The sequence below is a fragment of the Sprattus sprattus genome, assembly GCF_963457725.1.
Source record: "Sprattus sprattus genome assembly, chromosome: 18".
NCBI classification, from domain to species: Eukaryota; Metazoa; Chordata; class Actinopteri; order Clupeiformes; family Clupeidae; genus Sprattus; species Sprattus sprattus.
Window position 1 is genome coordinate 31,578,989 of NC_137916.1, and position 22,023 is coordinate 31,601,011.

At 44.2% G+C, this 22,023-nt stretch overlaps 1 protein-coding gene across 1 annotated transcript in view; it reads left to right on the forward strand.

The window, feature by feature from the left end:
• Window positions 1-2,140: 2,140 nt before the first annotated feature.
• Window positions 2,141-22,023, forward strand: part of syngr1a (synaptogyrin 1a) — a gene marked incomplete at both ends in the record, with an annotated part of 22,346 nt that continues 2,463 nt past the window's right edge. The window contains 3 exons of the mRNA XM_080857224.1: window positions 2,141-2,236; window positions 17,215-17,452; window positions 20,433-20,578. Of these exons, the coding sequence (XP_080713350.1) occupies window positions 2,141-2,236; window positions 17,215-17,452; window positions 20,433-20,578 (480 nt within the window). The remainder of the gene's footprint in view (window positions 2,237-17,214; window positions 17,453-20,432; window positions 20,579-22,023) is intronic.

A 22,023-nucleotide genomic window follows, 5' to 3' on the forward strand; every position in this document is an offset into this window, starting at 1 on the left:
CAGGTAGACAGGGGCGGGGGGGGGGGGGGGTGAGATCTGTGAGAGGGGGGGTCAGGTAGACGGGGGGTGGGGGGGTGTGATCTGTGAGAGGGGGGGTCAGGTAGACGGGGGGTGGGGGGGGGTGATCTGTGAGGGGGGTCAGGTAGACAAGGGGCGGGGGGGGGTGATCTGTGAGGGGGGTCAGGTAGACAAGGGGCGGGGGGGGGGGGTGAGATCTGTGAGGGGGGGGGGTCAGGTAGACGGGGGGTGGGGGGGGGTGATCTGTGAGGGGGGTCAGGTAGACAAGGGGCGGTGGATGTGAATATGGTAAGACATAGCATGTGGAGTATGGAAGAGAATAAACAAGTTCAACATGTTGACAGCTGTTCCAGCTTCTGACAGGCAGCTTTAGTCATCAAGGGCTGTAGGTGATGAAAGTCTTGGAAAGCCTCTGACATTTCGACATGTTGGATATTTTCACCATATATATATTTTATATTTTTGGGACAATCCAATGCTCTTTCTCAAATCTGCTTACTATTTCACAAAATCACCACTTGTCAGTTTCAGACACATTTATCATTGCAGTAATTCTCACACATTTTTAGGCCATAATTCCCTAGTTGTCCTCTGGCATGTACTGTACTGGAGGCCTGGCTCTGTGAGGCTTTATCCTCTAACTAGCCTATAGCAAACCGTTGCTAAACTCTGCTAAATTCTAAGCTAGTCTCAAAGAGCCAAGTTCAAACTGTAGGGGCAGTTTTGATGAGCAGAGACCGACAGTCTTCGCTAAAACTGGAGAATATGAGCACTGTGATCCAATTTTTAGCCTTTTTTCTTGAAATTCACTTATCCACTTTTAATGTCTGAATCATTTTTGTGCTGAAAAACTATTGTGCATTTGGTTTATTATTGAGACTGCTTTTATCACAAACATAATGTTTATTGTTGTCGGACCCACCTGCAGGCACCTGTCATTCACCCAACCAACCAATCACTGCAGTGCTGCACAAGAGCCTCAAGGAAGAACATTTGGGCCAGCTGCGCCTCACTGCATTACTAGCCCTGGGCCAGCTGCCTCACTGCATTACTAGCCCTGGGCCAGCTGCCTCACTGCATTACTAGCCCCTTTTGAGCGCTGAGATGTTTGGGATTTGACCAACACTAAGAGGTTGTAAAATTATATATTTTTAATAAATGCTGGTCTGCTGATTTGTTTGTAAAAATGTAAAGTATTGTTTTTACGGAGGACATTGAGATGCTTTGTAAAAACATGCAAGAGGGTTTACTGCTTAACTGCCTCCCTGAACTTTTTCACCCACTTTCTGTCCATAGCTGTTGCTTGTCTTTAATAATGTTACCACATTGAAATTAAACCACTTAACAAGGCACTTCGCGTCTTTTGGTTTGCTTAAGTGAGGATGAACTACACTTACACCAAGTATTTCTCCTTTATGAACCAGCGTAATCCGCCAGATGGCCGCCAGATGGCGCACCTACCTAGCACTTAAACATTAGAGTAACCTACCACAAGAGAGCCGCGCGGTGGTGATACGTTGTGGTCATTTAACAAACAAATTACTATGATAAGGAGGACACTGCTTTTGTTATCAATTGTAAAAAAAATAATGAATGTCGACTTCTGATATTCACAAACTGCTACTGCGACAATCAGTGGTGCGTACTTGAGCGCCACGGGAGCGCGTTTAGAGTTGTCTATATTAGGGTACTCAAACGGTCGCGTCGGATAGTCGGGCGGTGGGCGGGCGGCCGGATAGTACGTACTAGTTAGCATTATCGGTTGCGCGCATTTGGTCGTATTCAGGCGTGCGCGTCAGAAGCTTGACAGCATAATGCGCGCACTCGTGCTCACAGCGATACGTGTTTACTTTCCTCTCCACCCTTGAATTGAGAGAGGGGGACCAGAAGGATGAAATAGAGGTGAGAGAGGAAGAGGACATATCCGCGTAGAAGAACAGCAGCGGGTCGTGGTGGAGATTATAGGAGCGGATAGTGATTAAAGGAGAGTGTTCAACCTTCATCTCCGCTGCAACGGTCGAATTTGAAGTCTCATCAAGGTCAGCTCTCCGGTAGAGGTCCGCGACGGTACTCGTCTTAAGAAGCTAGGTCGCGTGGAGACCGCAGACCGCCGCCGGTGAGGATGGAGCAGGCGTACGGAGCAGGGAAGGCTGGCGGGGCTTTTGACCCTCTGACGTTCTTTCAGCAGCCACAAACAATTGTTCGACTAGTATGCTGGGTGAGTTTTCATGCTTAAGGTTGTCAGATATTTTACCTGATTCCGGTGACAAGTAGCCTGTAATGAATCTGCACTCGTATAACCCACCCGACACAGCATTCCAAGCACTTATGCTCTGGTTGTACACCAGAAAGTCACGCAGTTGTATAATTGTTTTTCTTTTACATGGCAAGTGGCGCCTAATCAGCAAGATTGTTTTTCAGCACTTTGGAGCAGGCTACTGTCAGATTCTGCCCTTTTCTAAAATAGCGCACATATCACCATTTCCCCTGGCTGATAGTAGCTTATAACAAGCCTCCGTTCCGTTGTGTATTTTATTTGTAGTTTGGGACGTTGCCATTGTTTGGTTTGTTAGCACACTTTTCCTCTGTTGTACATTGAAGAACGGCTGTGGAGTAAATAGAGAAGAGAAAAAACGGAGATTAGCCTATCTATTTTTGGCACGCTCACGTGAGCCATTTGGTCGCGCCGCACCTTCTGTTACCGGTAATCATGCCCACAACCGAGTACGGTGCTCTGATTCCCTCACCTGTAATGTGGCAATATATATGCTTTCAGTCTCTCGCAATAGAATATCGTCCTCTTGCTAGCGGGTAAGGCGTTGTCCGCTTGTTTTACTCGGGTATAATTCATCCAATGACAAACCGGCTTTAGATTTAAAAGGTTAGTAAGGGCTAGGCGTTACTGGTCGCAATTAGGAAGCGAGAGAGAGGGGATATCTCTGGGTAAGAGAGGGCATATCTCCGCGGCCGAGCACCGAAGGCTTGCACTGACTCGCATACCACACAGCCCTATGCTGTTCAGTTCGGCAAAATAGGTGATATGGGAAGGTGTAAAAGTAGTTGGTTGTCCCCTATTTATCCTACTCCGTGCAGAATAGGTCCTACTCAGTTTTCTGAAACCATATACTTTTTTGTAAAATAACTACGGTGACTGCAAAAGTCCCCCTTATGAAAGTCTCGCCCCCTCTCTCTCTTTCTTTCTCTGTGTATTCATGTTATATGCACACCATAAGCTCAAGTTTACCATCTAACACTTAACTAGACTGCTTTGCATTCTTAGAATGTAGGGTTCCTTCTAATTTCTTTTGGCGGAACCTTTTAATAGTTCTATCTGAAACCCTCTAGTGATTGGTTTGCTTAGAAGCCCTTTGGCCTACCAGCTTTAGGAAATCTAACATGAATGAGTCTGTTTGCTTGGAAATGACTGTGCTGAACCCATACAGAAATTAGCTGAATACATCATTTGTAAGACTTCTTAGAACTGCTATGATGGAAATTGATTTAGCGACGTTTTAGATTGTAACATCGTTTTTATTTGAAGTTCAGACAGAGAAGATGAAGAGGTTTGAGGTCTGCCAGCATGTGATTGGCTGTAAAGAAACAGAGAGAGAGGGAGCAAAAGGGAGAGCTAGTTGTTCTGTGTTGGTTCCACACCGGTTCTGTTCTGTTCTGTTCTGTTCTTTTCTGTTCTGTTCTGTTCTCTTCTCTTCTCTTCTCTTCTCTTCTCTTCTCTTCTCTTCTCTTCTGTTCTGTTCTGTGTTGGTTCTACACCTGTTCTGTTCTGTTCTGTTCTGCTCTGCTCTGCTCTGTTCTGTTCTGTTCTGTTCTGTTCTGTTCTGTTCTGTTCTGTTCTGTTCTGTCCTGTTCTGTTCTGTTCTGTTCTGTGTTGGTTCTACACCTGTTCTGCTCTGCTCGGTTCTGTTCTGTTCTGTCCGGTTCTGTTCTGTTCTGTGTTGGTTCTACTTCTGTTCTGTTCTGTTCTATTCTGTTCTATTCTGTTCTGTTCTATTCTGTTCTGTTCTGTTCTGTTCTGTTCTGTGTTGGTTCTACTTCTGTTCTGTTCTGTCCTGTTCTGTTCTGTCCTGTTCTGTTCTGTTCTGTTCTGTGTTGGTTCCACACCTGTTCTGTTCTGCTCGGTTCTGTTCTGTTCTGTTCTGTTCTATTCTGTTCTGTGTTGGTTCTACACCTGTTCTGTTCTGTTCTGTTCTGTGTTGGTTCCACACCTGTTCTGTTCTGCTCGGTTCGGTTCGGTTCGGTTCTGTTCTGTGTTGGTTCTACACCGTTTCTGTATTGCTGATATGTTACATTTCAACGAGAGGAGATCTGCCTGATCGCCACGCGACAGGAAGATAGAGGGAGGTGGACCCCCCTGATCTGGCTTCTGATTGGCTGATTGAGAGCTGCTGTGTTGGCATGACAACCAACCATCCGAGTTCACCAGGAAGATAGAACATGCTTCCAAAGGGGTGGTGGTGGGGGGGGGGGGGGGGGAGGTAGAACAGAGATAGAGGGGTGCAGAGAGAGAGAGAGAGAGAGAGAGAGAGAAATCAGACCTGAACATCTTTCATCTAAGGGAGTGGTCACCACTGTCATATTTGTCCTTTCGCTTTATTTGGCTGCTGATGCGTCTGATCACATGACTCTGATTGTCTTCTTTCCCTGTATTTGGCTGATCTGATGCATCTGATCAGATGACTTTATTTGGCTGGTCTGATGCATCTGATCACATGACTCTGATTGTCTTCTTTCCCTGTATTTGGCTGCTGATGCGTCTGATCACATGACTCTGATTGTCTTCTTTCCCTGTATTTGGCTGATTTTATGCATCTGATCAGATGACTCTTTATTTGGCTGGTCTGATGCATCTGATCACATGACTCTGTTTGTCTTCCTTTCATTGGTTGATCTGATGCATCTGGTCACATGACTCTGTTTGTCTTCCTCTCATTGTGATGCAATAATCATGATGATTGTAATGCCAGTCAGGCCAATTATCAATATTAAAATCTCATGCTTTCCCTTAACTGGACGTCCCCGTGTACAGTAGAGCATTTGAGTGTATTGCCATGCTCATAGTGCTTACTGCTGAATCCAGTTTAGTTATTCTCTCCTTATCCTCTCATTCTTTCTCTCTCTCTCTCTCTATAGCTCTGTGTTCTCTCTTTCTCTCCTCATCCTCTCATCCTTTCTCTCTCACTCTCTCTCTAGCTCTGTGTTCTCTCTTTCTCTCCTCATCCTCTCATCCTTTCTCTCTCACTCTCTCTATATCTCTGTGTTCTCTCTTTCTCTCCTCATCCTCTCATCCTTTCTCTCTCACTCTCTCTATATCTCTGTGTTCTCTCTTTCTCTCCTCATCCTCTCATCCTTTCTCTCTCTCTCTCTCTATATCTCTGTGTTCTCTCTTTCTCTCTCACTCTCTCTATAGCTCTGTGTTCTCTCTTTCTCTCCTCATCCTCTCATCCTTTCTCTCTCACTCTCTCTATAGCTCTGTGTTCTCTCTTTCTCTCCTCATCCTCTCATCCTTTCTCTCTCTCTCTCTCTCTCTAGCTCTGTGTTCTCTCTTTCTCTCCTCATCCTCTCATCCTTTCTCTCTCACTCTCTCTATAGCTCTGTGTTCTCTCTTTCTCTCCTCATCCTCTCATCCTTTCTCTCTCTCTCTCTCTATATCTCTGTGTTCTCTCTTTCTCTCTCACTCTCTCTCTATAGCTCTGTGTTCTCTCTTTCTCTCCTCATCCTCTCATCCTTTCTCTCTCACTCTCTCTATAGCTCTGTGTTCTCTCTTTCTCTCCTCATCCTCTCATCCTTTCTCTCTCTCTCTCTCTATAGCTCTGTGTTCTCTCTTTCTCTCCTCATCCTCTCATCCTTTCTCTCTCTCTCTCTCTATATCTCTGTGTTCTCTCTTTCTCTCTGTCACTTGGCCTCCCTTCTTCCCCTCCCTTCTCTCTCGTAATTTTGATGACGTCAGGGCAGTGACAATCTGTCAAGGGATATTGGTTGGTGATTCATGGTATGTGCGTGCGTGTGTGTGTGTGTGTATGTGTGTGTGCGTATGTGTGTGTGTGTGTGTGTGTGTGGGTGCTGTTGTCACAGATCAATGTGTGGTTTCCTTTGCCTCGGCTGGTATCACATAGATGCTGTGCCTTACTAAACGCAGCTAAATCCTTCCTCTTTCTGTTATTTCTCTTCCTCTCCCTCTCCCTCCTTTTGTTCTATTTCTCGCGGACCGTACATACTGTGGGTATGCAGGGCTTTGACAGTCCTTATGTAAGGTTATCATGGGTGAGGGTAGGGCAGTACTTTCATTCATCACCTGCTTGGTTTTGCAGAAAAGCCAGGAACATGCTGACCCTGCTGCTATAGCTGATTCCAGAGTTCCATTCCAGAGTTAGCTTGAGAGTTCCATTCCAGAGTTAGCTTGTGTCTGGGTAGAGTTCCATTCAGGGTAAGCTTGAGAGTTCCATTCCAGAGTTACGGTGCGAACCAGCGATATGAGCGACGCGATTTCTAAACCCCGTGCATTTCAACGGGAGCCAGTCCATTGTGACGTAGACCAGCGATCTGGGCTACACGACCGCTGAAAATTCGAACATGTTGAAACTTATGCAAATGAGGAGCGATTTTTCCTGGCGGCGGCCAATGAGATTGTTTGGTGTCGTTTTGACGGTTTGAAAATTGTAGGACTGTATGCTATTTCCACACGCTACACCACGCCCACTCAAAGCGATGGAAGCGATGGAATTTGGTCGCGTCGCTGGTATGGATTCGCACCGTTAGCTTGTGTCTGGGTAGAGTTCCATTCAGAGTAAGCTTGAGAGTTCCATTCCAGAGTTAGCTTGTGTCTGGGTTAGGGTTCCATTCCAGAGTTAGCTTGTGTCTGGGTAGAGTTCCATTCCAGAGTTAGCTTGTGTCTGGGTTAGGGTTCCATTCCAGAGTTAGCTTGTGTCTGGGTTAGGGTTCCATTCCAGAGTTAGCTTGTGTCTGGGTTAGGGTTCCATTCCAGAGTTAGCTTGTGTCTGGGTAGAGTTCCATTCCAGAGTTAGCTTGTGTCTGGGTTAGGGTTCCATTCCAGAGTTAGCTTGTGTCTGGGTTAGGGTTCCATTCCAGAGTTAGCTTGTGTCTGGGTTAGGGTTCCATTCCAGAGTTAGCTTGTGTCTGGGTTAGGGTTCCATTCCAGAGTTAGCTTGTGTCTGGGTTAGGGTTCCATTCCAGAGTTAGCTTGTGTCTGGGTAGAGTTCCATTCCAGAGTTAGCTTGTGTCTGGGTTAGGGTTCCATTCCAGAGTTAGCTTGTGTCTGGGTTAGGGTTCCATTCCAGAGTTAGCTTGTGTCTGGGTTAGGGTTCCATTCCAGAGTTAGCTTGTGTCTGGATAGTCTGCTCAATTCCATTCAGTATGATTATTTACCAGAGACTCTTCCAGAAAAGGCACATTAATAATGCTGTTAGTGTTAAATTAAATTTAAATTAATTGAATTGAACAATTTAAGTTCATTACTTTATTCTTACAGCCTTCTCTTAAAGTACAATACACCATATTGGTCATTGTTTGTGCTTGTCGTGTTAGGATACTATTGTAGGTACGTGCTATGTTTGCAGATGCTTCCCTAATATAGATTTGCCACAAGTAGAGTTCTTCTCAGACAGGTGCTTCCTGCAGTCACCCAACCCTGTGAGAGTCTCTTCCTTTCCCTTGTTTTAGCTGACATGAGTGAGAGGGCTTCATGAGATGTTTCAGTCTTTAGCTGACATGAGTGAGAGGGCTTCATGAGATGTTTCAGTCTTTAGCTGACATGAGTGAGAGGGCTTCATGAGATGTTTCAGTCTTTAGCTGACATGAGTGAGAGGGCTTCATGAGATGTTTCAGTGTGTGTGTGTGTGTGTGTGTGTGTGTGTGTGTGTGTGCGTGTGTGTGTGTGCGTGTGTGTGTGCGTGTGAGAGGGCTTCATGAGATGTTTCAGTCTTTAGCACTCTTAGATTATCTCTAAGTTCATGTACATTTACTTCCTTGTATAAAACACTGAAAATCACAAAGCAGCAATTCATCAACATTATGGAGTTTGGGTCTAAAAATAGCAAACTACTGTAAGTACCTACAAAGCATGAAACATTTTGCAATCACCACCAACAGCCCATCTATAATTGTTTGCTAAAGTTGTAATAGGTTGCTAACATGCTACATGGCGTCTTGTGACGCTTGTGAAGGTCTTTCTTACATTTTCGTGGAGTATTCTGTCCTGGCCTGCATAGTGCACAACTTCGGCAAGTAATGGGAACAAAAGGTGTGTTTCATTCATAGACATGAATTTGAAAATGATACCAAAGGTTCATTCTTTGACTGGAAACACTAATATTCTGAAATCCCTGTGTGTGTGTGTGTGTGTGTGTGTGTGTGTGTGTGTGTGTGTGTGTGTGTGTGTCTGTGTGTGTGTGTGTGTGTGTGTCTGTGTGTGTGTGTGTGTGTCTGTGTGTGTGTGTGTGTGTGTGTGTGTGTGTGTGTGTGTGTGTGTGCCTGTGCGTGTGTGTGTGTCTGTGTGTGTGTGTGTGTGTGTGTGTGTGTGTGTGTGTGTGGAGTATTATAAATGCCTTTGTATGAGACAACGTACCTGAAGCACAGGCCCTGATTAAAGTCATTTATTGGACGGAAAGAAGAGTGAGTCCAATGAAGCAACTGCCGCGTGCATGTTAGTGTGTAACTCTAGTTATTGAGCTAATGTTAGTGTGTAACTCTAGTCATTGACCTAATGTTAGTGTGTAACTCTAGTTATTGAGCTAATGTTAGTGTGTAACTCTAGTTATTGAGCTAATGTTAGTGTGTAACTCTAGTCATTGAGCTAATGTTAGTCTGTAACTCTAGTCATTGAGATAATGTTAGTCTGTAACTCTAGTTATTGAGATAATGTTAGTAGTTATTGAGCTAATGTTAGCGTGTAACTCTAGTTATTGAGCTAATGTTAGTCTGTAACTCTAGTTATTGAGCTAATGTTAGTAGTTATTGAGCTAATGTTAGTCTGTAACTCTAGTTATTGAGCTAATGTTAGTCTGTAACTCTAGTTATTGAGCTAATGTTAGTCTGTAACTCTAGTCATTGAGCTAATGTTAGTGTGTAACTCTAGTCATTGAGCTAATGTTAGTGTGTAACTCTAGTTATTGAGCTATGGGTGATTGACTGGAGATATATTATAGGTTGAACAGAGACGCGTAATACAAATCATTTGAAAGGTTCAGATTTGCTGTGACTCTCTGATTATCCTCATGGCATGATATTTGGTTGGCTGAATGCTGATATGGGATTCTCATTGCCATGGCATTTTTTCCAGGAACATCTGTGGGATTAAGGGTTAATATCATATTGTGTAGGAAGGGGTAAACCCTTTCTAAGGGTTGGCTTATAATATAAATGATGGATTGTTCGCCAGTGATGAAAAATACTTGGGGTTTACATTTTACATTCATTCATTAGCTGAGTGACTCTCAGTCCAAGTAGGATACTGTATTTGTTTATTCTATGTTCAGCTCTCTATGAATTGAACCAGGTCTTTGGTGTTGTGAGCTCCTCGTTCCACTACATAAGCTACATCAATAGCAGTTAAACATTATATACAATAGCAAGGGTACACTTTTTCAAAGACATTTTGATTATAAATCAGTGGTTGCTCACTCTTGTGAAGATACAAAAGGCTAAGATAGTTGTCGACTCTGGCAAAGGTGTTCTGGTAAACAGCTCTGGTGAATACAGCCCAGTGCAATGGAGACATTCAGCATCACATACACACAGGCTGGAGAGGTAGGGGGTATTGATTGTGCGGAGTCTGAGACCAAGGCGAGCGTGTACGATTGAGAAACACAGATTATTTCTGCTGACCTCGAGTCTTTCACAGACCAGGCAATCAATAGAGTGCTTCAAAGCCTCAACCTGTTTCACTCGCCAGAGTCCTGACAGAGTTATAAGATTCTGAAACATTAATGAGTGTTAGACATCGATTTGTGCTGTCCAATAATTTACAGGTAGTTTGAATCTCTTCAGTACAATACGCCCGTTAAATGCGCAATCCGCGATTCTAATACAATAACTTTTTTTGTCAAATTTAGCAAATTGCTTCTCGTGTTCTTCTAGCTGTTAGTTCTGTGTGTCCACTCCAAAAAAACTCTGTCCAAAGTCCTGGCTGTGTCAATAGGAAACAAAAAGGGGGCTTGCATGAAGCCGTACACTTATCCAGCCAATCAACACGCGGTTCAGGAGCACGGGAGGGCGGGGTGTGGACTAATACAGCCAATCAACACGCGGTTCAGGAGCACGGGAGGGCGGGGTGTGGACTAATACAGCCAATCAACACGCGGTTCAGGAGCACGGAAGGGAGGGGCGTAGTTTGATTGGTCGTTAAAACCAATATCAACAACTTTACTCCAGAAAAACAGAGAGAAATATTAAACTAATAATTGATGTGATCAGATGAATGGTGTTGTCCATGACAGAGGCCCAGATCATCATTCTCAGTCATGAAGTATTCAGCCATTAGTGGAGCCAGAATGAGATTAATTAATCAAACAATCAATCGATCGATCGATCGATCCCCTTCAGGAGATGAACAAATAACTAGTGTGTGCCTGTGTGTGAGCGAGTGTTTAATCTGAGCCCATAACTCAGTTGCCGTGTGTGTGTGTGTGTGTGTGTGTGTGTGTGTGTGAGCGAGTGTTTAATCTGAGCCCATAACTCAGTTGCCGTATGATGTGTGTGTGTGTGTGTGTGTGTGTGTGTGTGTGTGTGTGTGTGTGTGTGTGTGTGAGCGAGTGTTTAATCTGAGCCCATAACTCAGTTGCCGTACTCCACAGTAGTAGGGGAGACATGATGCAAGCCTGCTTGGATACCCTGCTGGCTCGAAGTGTAGCTGCGCATGAACCAAACCTGAACACGTCACTGTAGGCATGATGTGTGTGTGTGTGTGTGTGTGTGTGTGTGTGTGTGTGTTTGTGTGTGTGTGTGTGTGTGTGTGTGTGTGTGTGTGTGTGTGTGTGTCACGTCACTGTAGTCATGACGGGGCTCCTGATGAGAGCCTTCAGTCTCGTGACTCAGAGAATCTGACCCTCTCTCTCGCCTTCCCTTCTCACGCCCCCCTCCCCCTCTCTCTCTCTTTTCCTGCGCTCTGTATCTCTCTCTCTCTTTCTCACCCTTTCTCCCTTCCTTTCTCTCGCTTTTTGTCTCTAATTTTTTCCTCATTTTCTGTTTTTATTTCCCCCTCTCTTGCACTCTCACTCTTTCTTTTCCCCTTACCCCTCACTCCTTCTTTCTCTCTTCCTCCCCTCCTCTCCCTCTGAGCACGAGGTCACAGAGATTAAAACAGAAGGGGTGTGGGGGAGGGGAGCAGGAGTAGCAGTCAAGCGGCTGGAAGGACGGAGAGAATCAAAGATGGAGGATGACATGACGGCACCTCCGAAGTAATTGTCTATTTCAGTATTGTACTGTACTGAAGTTAATATCTGTTTTTCATTAGCAACACTAGCTTGATAGTATGAGGGAATTATGTGAAAAGTCATTAAGCAGTGGATAGAAGCATGACATTTGGTACATGTGTGTCTTGGGTGAGGCTAAGACATCCAAGAGGGCTGCCCAAACTATTGGCAGCTGATTCGAAGGCCACCTAAAGAACTTTGGAATAATCTTCCTATCTCTATCCGAAAAGCAGACACCTTTTCATCTCTAAATCGAAAATCATTCCTCCTATTATGGGTTTGTTACCTCTTCCCTCACCCTAACCTTATCTCACCCTAACCTTTGTAAGTCCCCCCCTGACATTCTTTGCTAATAGACCTGTGTGCTGCATTTCAGGCCATTTTTCGAATGTTTCAAAATCATGGAATGTTTGCCTCAAATCCCTCCATCCAAGTGAATTAAATTATGAGGTTGAGACAAAGCTGTATTTACAATAGAAATATAAGGATTTACCAAATACCTATGATACTCTGACAGTGTGCATACCAAATGTTAACAAGTGTAAACAAACATCCATCCAAAACAATCACAAATGTATTTCCATTCAGTATTCAGTACAACACCCCTTGTTCTGAAGTTACCAGTATTTCCTCTGCAAAGTTATGTATAACTAATAAATGTATACGATCAATTTGAATTGGTTTAGGGATATATCCCTCCAGGGCTTGTAGTAGCCACAACTGTACAAAACGTTGTGTTGTTGCTCTTATCACACACACACACACACACACACACACACACACACACACACACACACACACACAGACACACACACACACACACACATACATCACCACCACCACCACCAAGTCTAACCACTAATTTATAGCACATACACTCAGCTACTCTCATTCACACCACTGCATTCCCTTGCTCACTAACTCCCTCCTTCTCTCACACACACACACACACACACACACACACACACACACACACACACACACACACACACACACACACACACACACACACACACACACACACAAAAATGCACTAAATCCCATCAGGCAGTAATGTGGAGCATGAAAGGCCTCCCTGCTGATCATCACAAGATCAGGACCCCACGTGGGGGCCTCCACAATGCCCGCTTTCAAGCTCTGGCGGGCCGCAGGGGCCTTGTGATCCAGACGGTTGGTGTTTTTGAGGTGTGTGTGTGTGTGTGTGTTTGAGGTGTGTGTGTGTGTGTGTGTGTGTGTGTGTGTGTGTGTTTGAGGTGTGTGTGTGTGTGTGTGTGTGTGTGTATGTGTGTGTGTGTGTGTGTGTGTGTGTTTTTGAGGTGTATGTGTGTGTGTGTGTGTGTGTGTGTGTGTTTGAGGTGTGTGTGTGTGTGTGTGTGTGTGTGTGTTTGAGGTGTGTGTGTGTGTGTGTGTGTGTGTTTGAGGTGTGTGTGTGTGTGTGTGTGTGTGTGTGTGTGTTTGAGGTGTGTGTGTGTTTGAGGTGTGTGTGTTTGAGGTGTGTGTGTGTGTGTGTGTGTGTGTGTGTGTATTGAGGGCATGTAGGGCAAACGGACCTGAGGGCTAGGTGCCACACAGCCGTGCCAACTAGGACACAGCAGCACCGTAACAGTGACCTGCTGCTTTTAAGTAATCATTCTAACCCTTACCCTAACCCAACACACTCACCACACCACCCTAGAACACACACACACACACACACACACACACACACACACACACACACACACACACACGCACACACCCAACACACTCACCACACCACCATAGAACACACACACACACACACACACACACACACACTCACACACCCAACACACTCACCATACCACCATAGAACACACACACAACACACACACACACAAACCCAACACACTCACCACACCACCATAGAACACACACACACATACACACACACACACACACACACACACACACACACACACACACACACACACACACACACACACACACACACACACACACACACACACACACTCTCTCACCACACCACCATAGAACACACACACACATACACACACACACACACACACACACACACACACACACATACACACTCACCACACCACCATAGAACAGTGGCCTGATGACTCACATCACAAGTGGCCTTAATTGTGGTCATTGGTGGCGTCCCTGGGAGCTCCTTTGTGTTTGGGTCTTTGAGCATTCATCACATGGAGAGAAATGAGAGGCTGTAAATAAGTGAGCAGTGAATGAGCTAACAGCCTGAGGCCAAGGGCCTGACTCTCAAACAAGGGACCAAATCGGACAGGACACCAATATGAAGGTTAGCATAGCTCATCAACATCAGCACTCACATCACTTTTTTTCATTTGGCTGCCAGTCTTAACCATAGTGATTTGCAAGTTAGGTGTAATACAAGTGAATAGCCAATGGAGGAGAAAGGGATCAAATATAAAAGGGAAAGTGCCACAGTTTTCATTTCAGTTTGATGGGGGCTTAGTGCCAGAAATCACAGAAAAGGCCTTAGCCTTTACTTCTTCTCTGAGGGGTATTGCCATGAGATTAGAGGCCAGCAGAGTCACAGACACATTAACACAAAGCCCTGTGTGTGTGTGTGTGTGTGTGTGTGTGTGTGTGTGTGTGTGTGTGTGTGTGTGTGTGTGTGTGTGTGTGTGTGTGTGTGTGTGTGTGTGTGTGTGTGTGTGTGTGTGTGTGTGTGTGTTGTGTTGGCCACTCACCAGGGAACAGATGTTTTGACACTTTTTCCAAAGTGGCCTGCCTGGACATGTGGAGTATGTGCTAATCATGGCCACTATACTGTGATAACCCCTGCAATGGAAGATTACTCCTGGACACATAAGATCTAGGGTTAGGGTTAGTGGCTAATGGGGTTGGCAAGTGTGACGTCACAGATCCAAATCCTCAGCTGCCAATGTATACTGTAATGTTAAAGCCAATATTTACGGTTGGATTGTAAAACGCCTGCTAAGGTTAGGAAGGCAAGGAACACCTCGTTGAAAAGACGAGACCACGAGGATTCATCTACATTTTAAAGTAAGTCGATCAGACCTTTATATCTCATTCAATGAACTCCATGAAAGTGCGACTAACAAAAAGGACCCAGTGCTGTTTGTGCTAACGTTAGCCACGCTACAATTTCAAACAGAGTTGTGAGTGTGAATGTGATGACAGGGGGCAGCTTGAAAGGGAAAGTTCAGGCTTCCATGAAGAAAAAAGAATATGAGGTGGAGGTGAGGAGAAACATTAGCTAAAATATGTGGGTGTCGACTAGAAAACTGATGTAACTGTTCGATGTTGACGTTTACTATGTTAAAATTGCTAGCGATGGATCCGGAAGTGACGATTTTGGTCTTGGTGACGCATCGACTTGCCAACCCCATAGTGGCCACTTTACTGTTATAACAGATTTCTCCTGGACACATAAGATCTAGGGTCAGTAATGGAAGATTACCCCTGAACACATAAGATCGAAAGAATGGTTGACCAAAATGGAACATTCTGCCATTAACCGCTCAATCCTATATAACAATTCATCCACATAAAGTGTGGTTGTCACAGCAGCACAAACAGAGCTGCTAGCTATCATCACAAATGGGAGTAGCTATGGTATTGACATTTACTATTTAATGTAGACAGGCATATATCGTGGGCCTGTAGATTAAACAATTCTATTAGCTGATAGATATAAAACAGTGAGACCAAACCAGTTTCTAGGGAACAATTGAAAGGCTCTCCGAGTCTGAGCTGTTCTGCTCTGTTGGCCATGTTTGGCGGCACTAAAAGCAAATATTTATACATTAGACGTATTTCTTTTACAAATACCACTAGCTTGAAATGTTGGTCAGATTATTGTTGATTGGTAATTACTGTGTGATATGACTCATTATTTCTACATTGTAATCATGACTTCATGGGTGATAAGAGCGTGCTGAGAGAGTTCTGTGTACTCATCGAAAAGATGAACAGAAGATTGTTCACACCCACCCACACACACACACACACACACACACACACACACACACTTAGTGGTAAATGCTGAGGCCAGATGTCAGGAGGGCAGCCTTTGCCAGGAAAGCCCACACACACTGTGTGACATCCCCAGATCTACCCAGGGAGGGATGATGCACACACACACACACACAAACACACACACACACACGCACACACAAACACCCTGTATGATATCTCCAGATCTACCCAGGGAGGGATGATGCACACACAAACACACACACACACACACACACACACACACACACACACACACACACACACACACACACAACACCCTGTATGATATCTCCAGATCTACCAAGGGAGGGATGAAGCACACACACACACACACACGGCCATGATGGCACACTCTCACAAACATGCAAACACACACACGTATAAATTACAAGCACTCACATATATTAATATATGGACTGTTTCCGACCATACACAAACCAGATCACATTACCACACACAGGCACGCGCACGCACACACACACACACACACACACACACACACACACACACACACACACAGTATATCAATTTCTGCAGAGATTTTTCCTTTTTGGGGGAGGATGCAAGCACATGATGAATATCTGTCTTTCTCTCATACACATAATAAACACACAGGATGAAAACCTCTCCCTCTCTCTCTCTCACACACACACACACACACACACACGCACACACACAGATACACACTGCTCCTGATATTCACAGCTGACAAAGTGTAAAATAGTGTGAGGACACACACAAACTACATAACAGATGGGTACACACACAGGTACAGACACACACACACTTGTGTTAAACGTGCATATGAACACGGCCACACTCCCAAACCATCTTCCTTTATTGTGGTATGAACAGGTGAAACATGTGGACATTTTTGTTGTGTTGCGTTGAGCTATAAACATTGATGTATAGATTGTATAGTTCTGTAAGTTTGGTAATGAACATTTCTGCACAATTCTGGTGGCCTATGCCAAACATTATGAGGCATTAATAATGTGGCAGGCAACATCTTTAACACTGCGCTCTCCTGGAAATCAATGTAAAATTAAATCTGTACCATGAGATCCTTTAAATAAGATTAGTAATGTGTCATGTGTCAAGGCATTTCTCATACTTCAAAATTAACTTCAAATGTATTATGAATATCTGCTTCAGGTAGTTTGAACGTGATTTGTCAGTGGGTGTGCTTACTGAGAGGTTTATTCACTGCCATGTTAAACATATACATTTGAGTGGGTTATATTCACTGCCATGTAATACATATACATTTGAGTGGGTTATATTCACTGCCATGTAATACATATACATTTGAGTGAGTTATAAGGGTCTGCCATGTAATACATATACATTTGAGTGGGTTATAAGGGTCTGCCATGTAATACATATACATTTGAGTGGGTTATAAGGGTCTGCCATGTAATACATATACATTTGAGTGGGTTATAAGGGTCATGTAATACATATACATTTGAGTGGGTTATAAGGGCCATGTAATACATATACATTTGAGTGGGTTATATTCACTGCCATGTAATACATATACATTTGAGTGGGTTATATTCACTGCCATGTAATACATATACATTTGATTGGGTTATAAATGAGTCATGAATACTACTCTGTGCCTCCTTCATATCCCACATCTGAACTTACACCCCAACTCTCTTTCTCTCTCTGTTTAGTTTGTTTTTCCTTCCTTTTCTCTCGCTCTTTCTCACGACAGTATTGATCCCTCTCTCCACAGCTGTTCTCCGTAGTAATCTTTGGCTGCATTGCTAACGAGGGCTATGTCAACCGGCCAGACGAGATCGATGAGTACTGCATCTTCAATCGCAACCAGAACGCCTGTAACTATGGCGTTGGCATGGGGACACTGACGTTCCTCTGCAGCGCCGCCTTCCTGGCTCTGGACGTGTACTTCCCCCAGATCACCGCCGTCAAGGACCGCAAGAAGGCTGTGCTGGCCGACATCGGCGTCTCAGGTGAGAGGGGGAACAGGCATCAGAATCAGAATCAGAATCAGATTGTATTGGCCAAGTCAGTTTGAACAAACAAGGAATTTGACCTGGTGAACTGACTCTCATTGTGCTTACACATAATATACATTACAATACAATACAATACAAAAACACAACACAATACAATACAATACAAAAAAAAAAAAACACAACACAATACAATACAAAAACAAACAGTGCAATGGTCTATGAAAGTTTGAAAAAGTATATACAGGAGCTGGGGATGTACAATAGTGCAAAGAAGAAGTGGAGAGTGCAAGAAGTGCAGGGATAAAAACAATATGCTACATGGATAAATAAATGTGTTACTATGAGTTGCTCAATGAACTATGTGTCAGGAAATCTCTTCAAAACAGACTGTTGGGTTAAGAATGGAGTCTCTGTAGATGTTGCTATGCTCATTGTGTCAGACTACTTCAGTTACAAAATAGTGTATTGCGAAAGATTTAGCAAAGAGGGACAGTGGGTATTTAGTAAATTATCTAATTTATCGTTGTCATGTTTGTTGTGTCAGGCACACTTTAATACAGGTTGCAAATGGGTAGTGTTTGATAGTAACATTTGATTTCTAAAACAAACCAGCAATTTGAGCAGGACAGTAAAAGGCTTGTTTAACACTGATAGAAGCTATAAAGGTGATAAACAGATAAACAGACACAGATCCCTGTTATGAAAAGTTAGAGGTAGTATCTGCACGTTTTATTTCCACGCCAAAGAGCTCTTACTCCTTAGTCTTTGAGAGTGCAGCTTTCTCTTCCCACAGTAGGCTCCCAGTGAAACACACACACACACACACACACACACACACACACACACACACACACACACACACACACACACACACACACACAGACACACACACACACACACACACACACACACACACACACACACACACACACACACACACACACACACACACACAGACACAGACACACACACAGACACAGACACAGACACAGACACAGACACAGACACAGACACAGACACACACACACACACACACACACACACACACACACACACACACACACAGCTCCCAGTGTAGGCAGTGAAACACACACACACACACACACACACACAGCTCCCAGTGTAGGCAGTGAAACCACCTCAGCCGTGATCAACCTGCACCTGTGGCTTGGGGTGGCGTGGGCAGTGCTCCAGTAAATAAGAGTAGTCTGGATCAATACACCACTGCTCTACAGTAGTCTGGATCAATACACCACTGCTCTACAGTAGTCTGGATCAATACACCACTGCTCTACAGTAGTCTGGATCAATACACCACTGCTCTACAGTAGTCTGGATCAATACACCACTGCTCTACAGGGGATCAATACACCACTGCTCTACAGTAGTCTGGATCAATACACCACTGCTCTACAGGGGGTTTGCCAAGTGGACTCAGTTAGACATGCCTTTCATTGAACTCTTAATTTCACTTCCATTCTTTATAGACTGGTTTCTATCAGGGCACATGGGAACGTGCTAGAACTGTACCTGTAATTCATTATGGAAAGTCACTACAGGGCTGTTTAAATGTGCATGTAATTCGGATTATGTTTATTAGGATTGTGACTGACTCTATTCTATTTGTTATGTCATTCTGCATATGTCATTGAGTTATTATTCTCTTATAGTCTCTCTGTGGTACAATCAGGGTCTGGTGCTCTCTTTTATGTCCTGGTTTGTTATTGGTGGGATATGCTGAAGTATAATATGTTATCTTATGTTCTGTTGTATCATCCAGTAAATTGTTTGCAATAGGTTTACAAAACCTGATGTCCTAAGGCCCAGTTAGAATGCTAGAACCTTTCATAAAGCACATTCAAAGTATTTCAGGTTGCTCCTGTGGAAATAAACCAAAGAGTAAATCATTTAAAATAAAATGGCAGGTGAGCGCAGGTGAGATTAATGTAGGTCTATGTTTCTTTCTTCTTATGTGATTAGTTTGGTGAAAATTGAGGGGAAAGGTTTTTTAAATCTCATTCTGTTCTCATTCTCATTACCTGTGAGATCAACAGTCGGCGCTTTCAGAGACAGAAAAACCCTTTTTGGTACGCTATTATCGATACAGTTAAGGGATTATGAGCAGACATCCACCAAAACCGCCACAACACAACACACAACACCTCCAGCTGGGTACTACACAGACACACACACACACACACACACACACACACACACACACACACACACACACACACACACACACACACACACACACACACACACACACACACACACACAACACACAACACCTACAGCTAGTCTCTGGCGCCCCCTGGAGGCTAACATTAACTTCTGAAAACCAAGAAGCGTTTGGATGGAATGAGTGATAGACATATGGCATATGGAAATGAGTTTTTATGACACTTCCAAAATGATGTGTTGCTCATTTCATCTCCCTGGTTTGTTGGGTTCAGTAACTGACCTGATCCTTCATCTCTTCTGTTTTTAAACTCTCTATAGTGAGCAGTGAACTAAATACATGTGTGGGGTGGAGAGTGTGAAAGAACAGTGGAACATTACAGTTGTAAATGCACAGTTAGAGCCGAACTCTAAATACTAAATTCCCCCCTCTCTCTCTTTCTCTCTCTCTCTCTTTCTCTCTCTCTCTCCCTCTCTCTCTTTCTCTCTCTCTCTCTCTCTTTCTCTCTTGTTCCCTTCCCTCTCTCTCCTTCTCTCTCTCTCTTTCTCTCTCTCTCTCCCTCTCTCTCCTTCTCTCTCTCTCTCTCTCTTTCTCTCTTGTTCCCTTCTCTCTCTCTCTCCCTCTCTCTCCTTCTCTCTCTCTCTCTCTCTCTCCCTCTTTACATGCTTTGGCTGTTTATGAACTAATAACTGTAAATGATTTGAATGTAAGTTTCTAATGTGCTCTGCCATCAGTGTTTCATTTAAGGCATATTAAAGGTCAAATATCCCCCCCCCCCTCTCCTTCCCTTAGCGTTCTGGTCCTTCATGTGGTTCGTTGGCTTCTGTCTCCTGGCCAATCAGTGGTCAGCGTCTAAAGAGGAGGACAACCCCCTGAAGGAGGGAGCGGACGCAGCACGGGCCGCCATCACCTTCGCCTTCTTCTCCATCTTCACCTGGGTACTACACACACACACACACACACACACACACACACCACACACACACACACACACACACACACACACAAACAAGCGCACACTAACGCACACACACACACACACACACACACACACACACACACACACACACACACACACGTTACGTTCTTCACCTGGGTACTAACCCCTTCATCAAACACTTTTAGAACTCATTCTCAAGTTACGTTCAGTTCAGTGTTCTTAGCACTAGTCCATCTTGAGCTGGGTGTGTGCATCTTTAGCCAGTAGCCTACACAGGTCACCTCAGTGACTCCTCACCTGGGTCTGTTCCTGCTTAGTCTTTCCCACTTTGACACCTGACTTATGTAAGATAAATACTCTTACACCTAGCAGTGTATTTGTCTCCTGAATGTTTTCACCATTTCCTCAACGTAACCTCTCAAGCCTATTGGCCCACACTGCTCTGTATCTCTCGAGCCTATTGGCCCACACTGCTCTGTATCTCTCGAGCCTATTGGCCCACACTGCTCTGTATCTCTCGAGCCTATTGGCCCACACTGCTCTGTATCTCTCGAGCCTATTGGCCCACACTGCTCTGTATCTCTCGAGCCTATTGGCCCACACTGCTCTGTATCTCTCGAGCCTATTGGCCCACACTGCTCTGTATCTCTCGAGCCTATTGGCCCACACTGCTCTGTATCTCTCGAGCCTATTGGCCCACACTGCTCTGTATCTCTGAAAAGTTCAGGAAACCTCTTAGCCAACTTAAATCCTCTAACTCAAACCCTGCCTCCAGACCTTTTCAGTGACATTTCGTCTTCCTCAATGCATGGCTGACTTGCATTCACTCTCACCTGTGCTTGTATTAATCACTCTCACCTGTGCTTGTATTAATCACTCTCACCTGTGCTTGTATTAATCACATATATATTTCTCAATTGATCTCCAAACAGAAATGACTGCCCTGTCTCTTTTCTTCGTAATCTCTAGGGGAAGGTCTTTCAGCCTTTCCTACCTAACAAGTTCTTAATTTTTCTGCTTTTATTTGCTCTCTGTCTCAATGTGCAGCTCTCCAAGCCAAACACCCAAACCTCTTCCACATCTAAGCAGAGTAGTCTTCAACCCTTTTGTACTCCATATACTTATTTAACTATGTATAATATGATAATAATATATAATATAACTTACGTATTTAACCTGTTTTTCCTTCCATTCTGTGCCTGGCTGCTGCTTCTGCATCTTGTATCTTTAGGCTGGCGTCATTAAAGCTCAATCCCCCTCTAACAACTTATGTCATTACAGTCGCATTAGGGGTTGATCGAATGCTTTAGTGAATCTGTGTCACCGTGGAGACACCTTGATTGACACTGGTGTTGGCCAATCTGTTTCTCTGCAGGGAGCACTGTCATTGCTGGGCCTGGAGAGGCTAAAACGAGTGTCCTTTGAAGAGGAGTACGACAAACT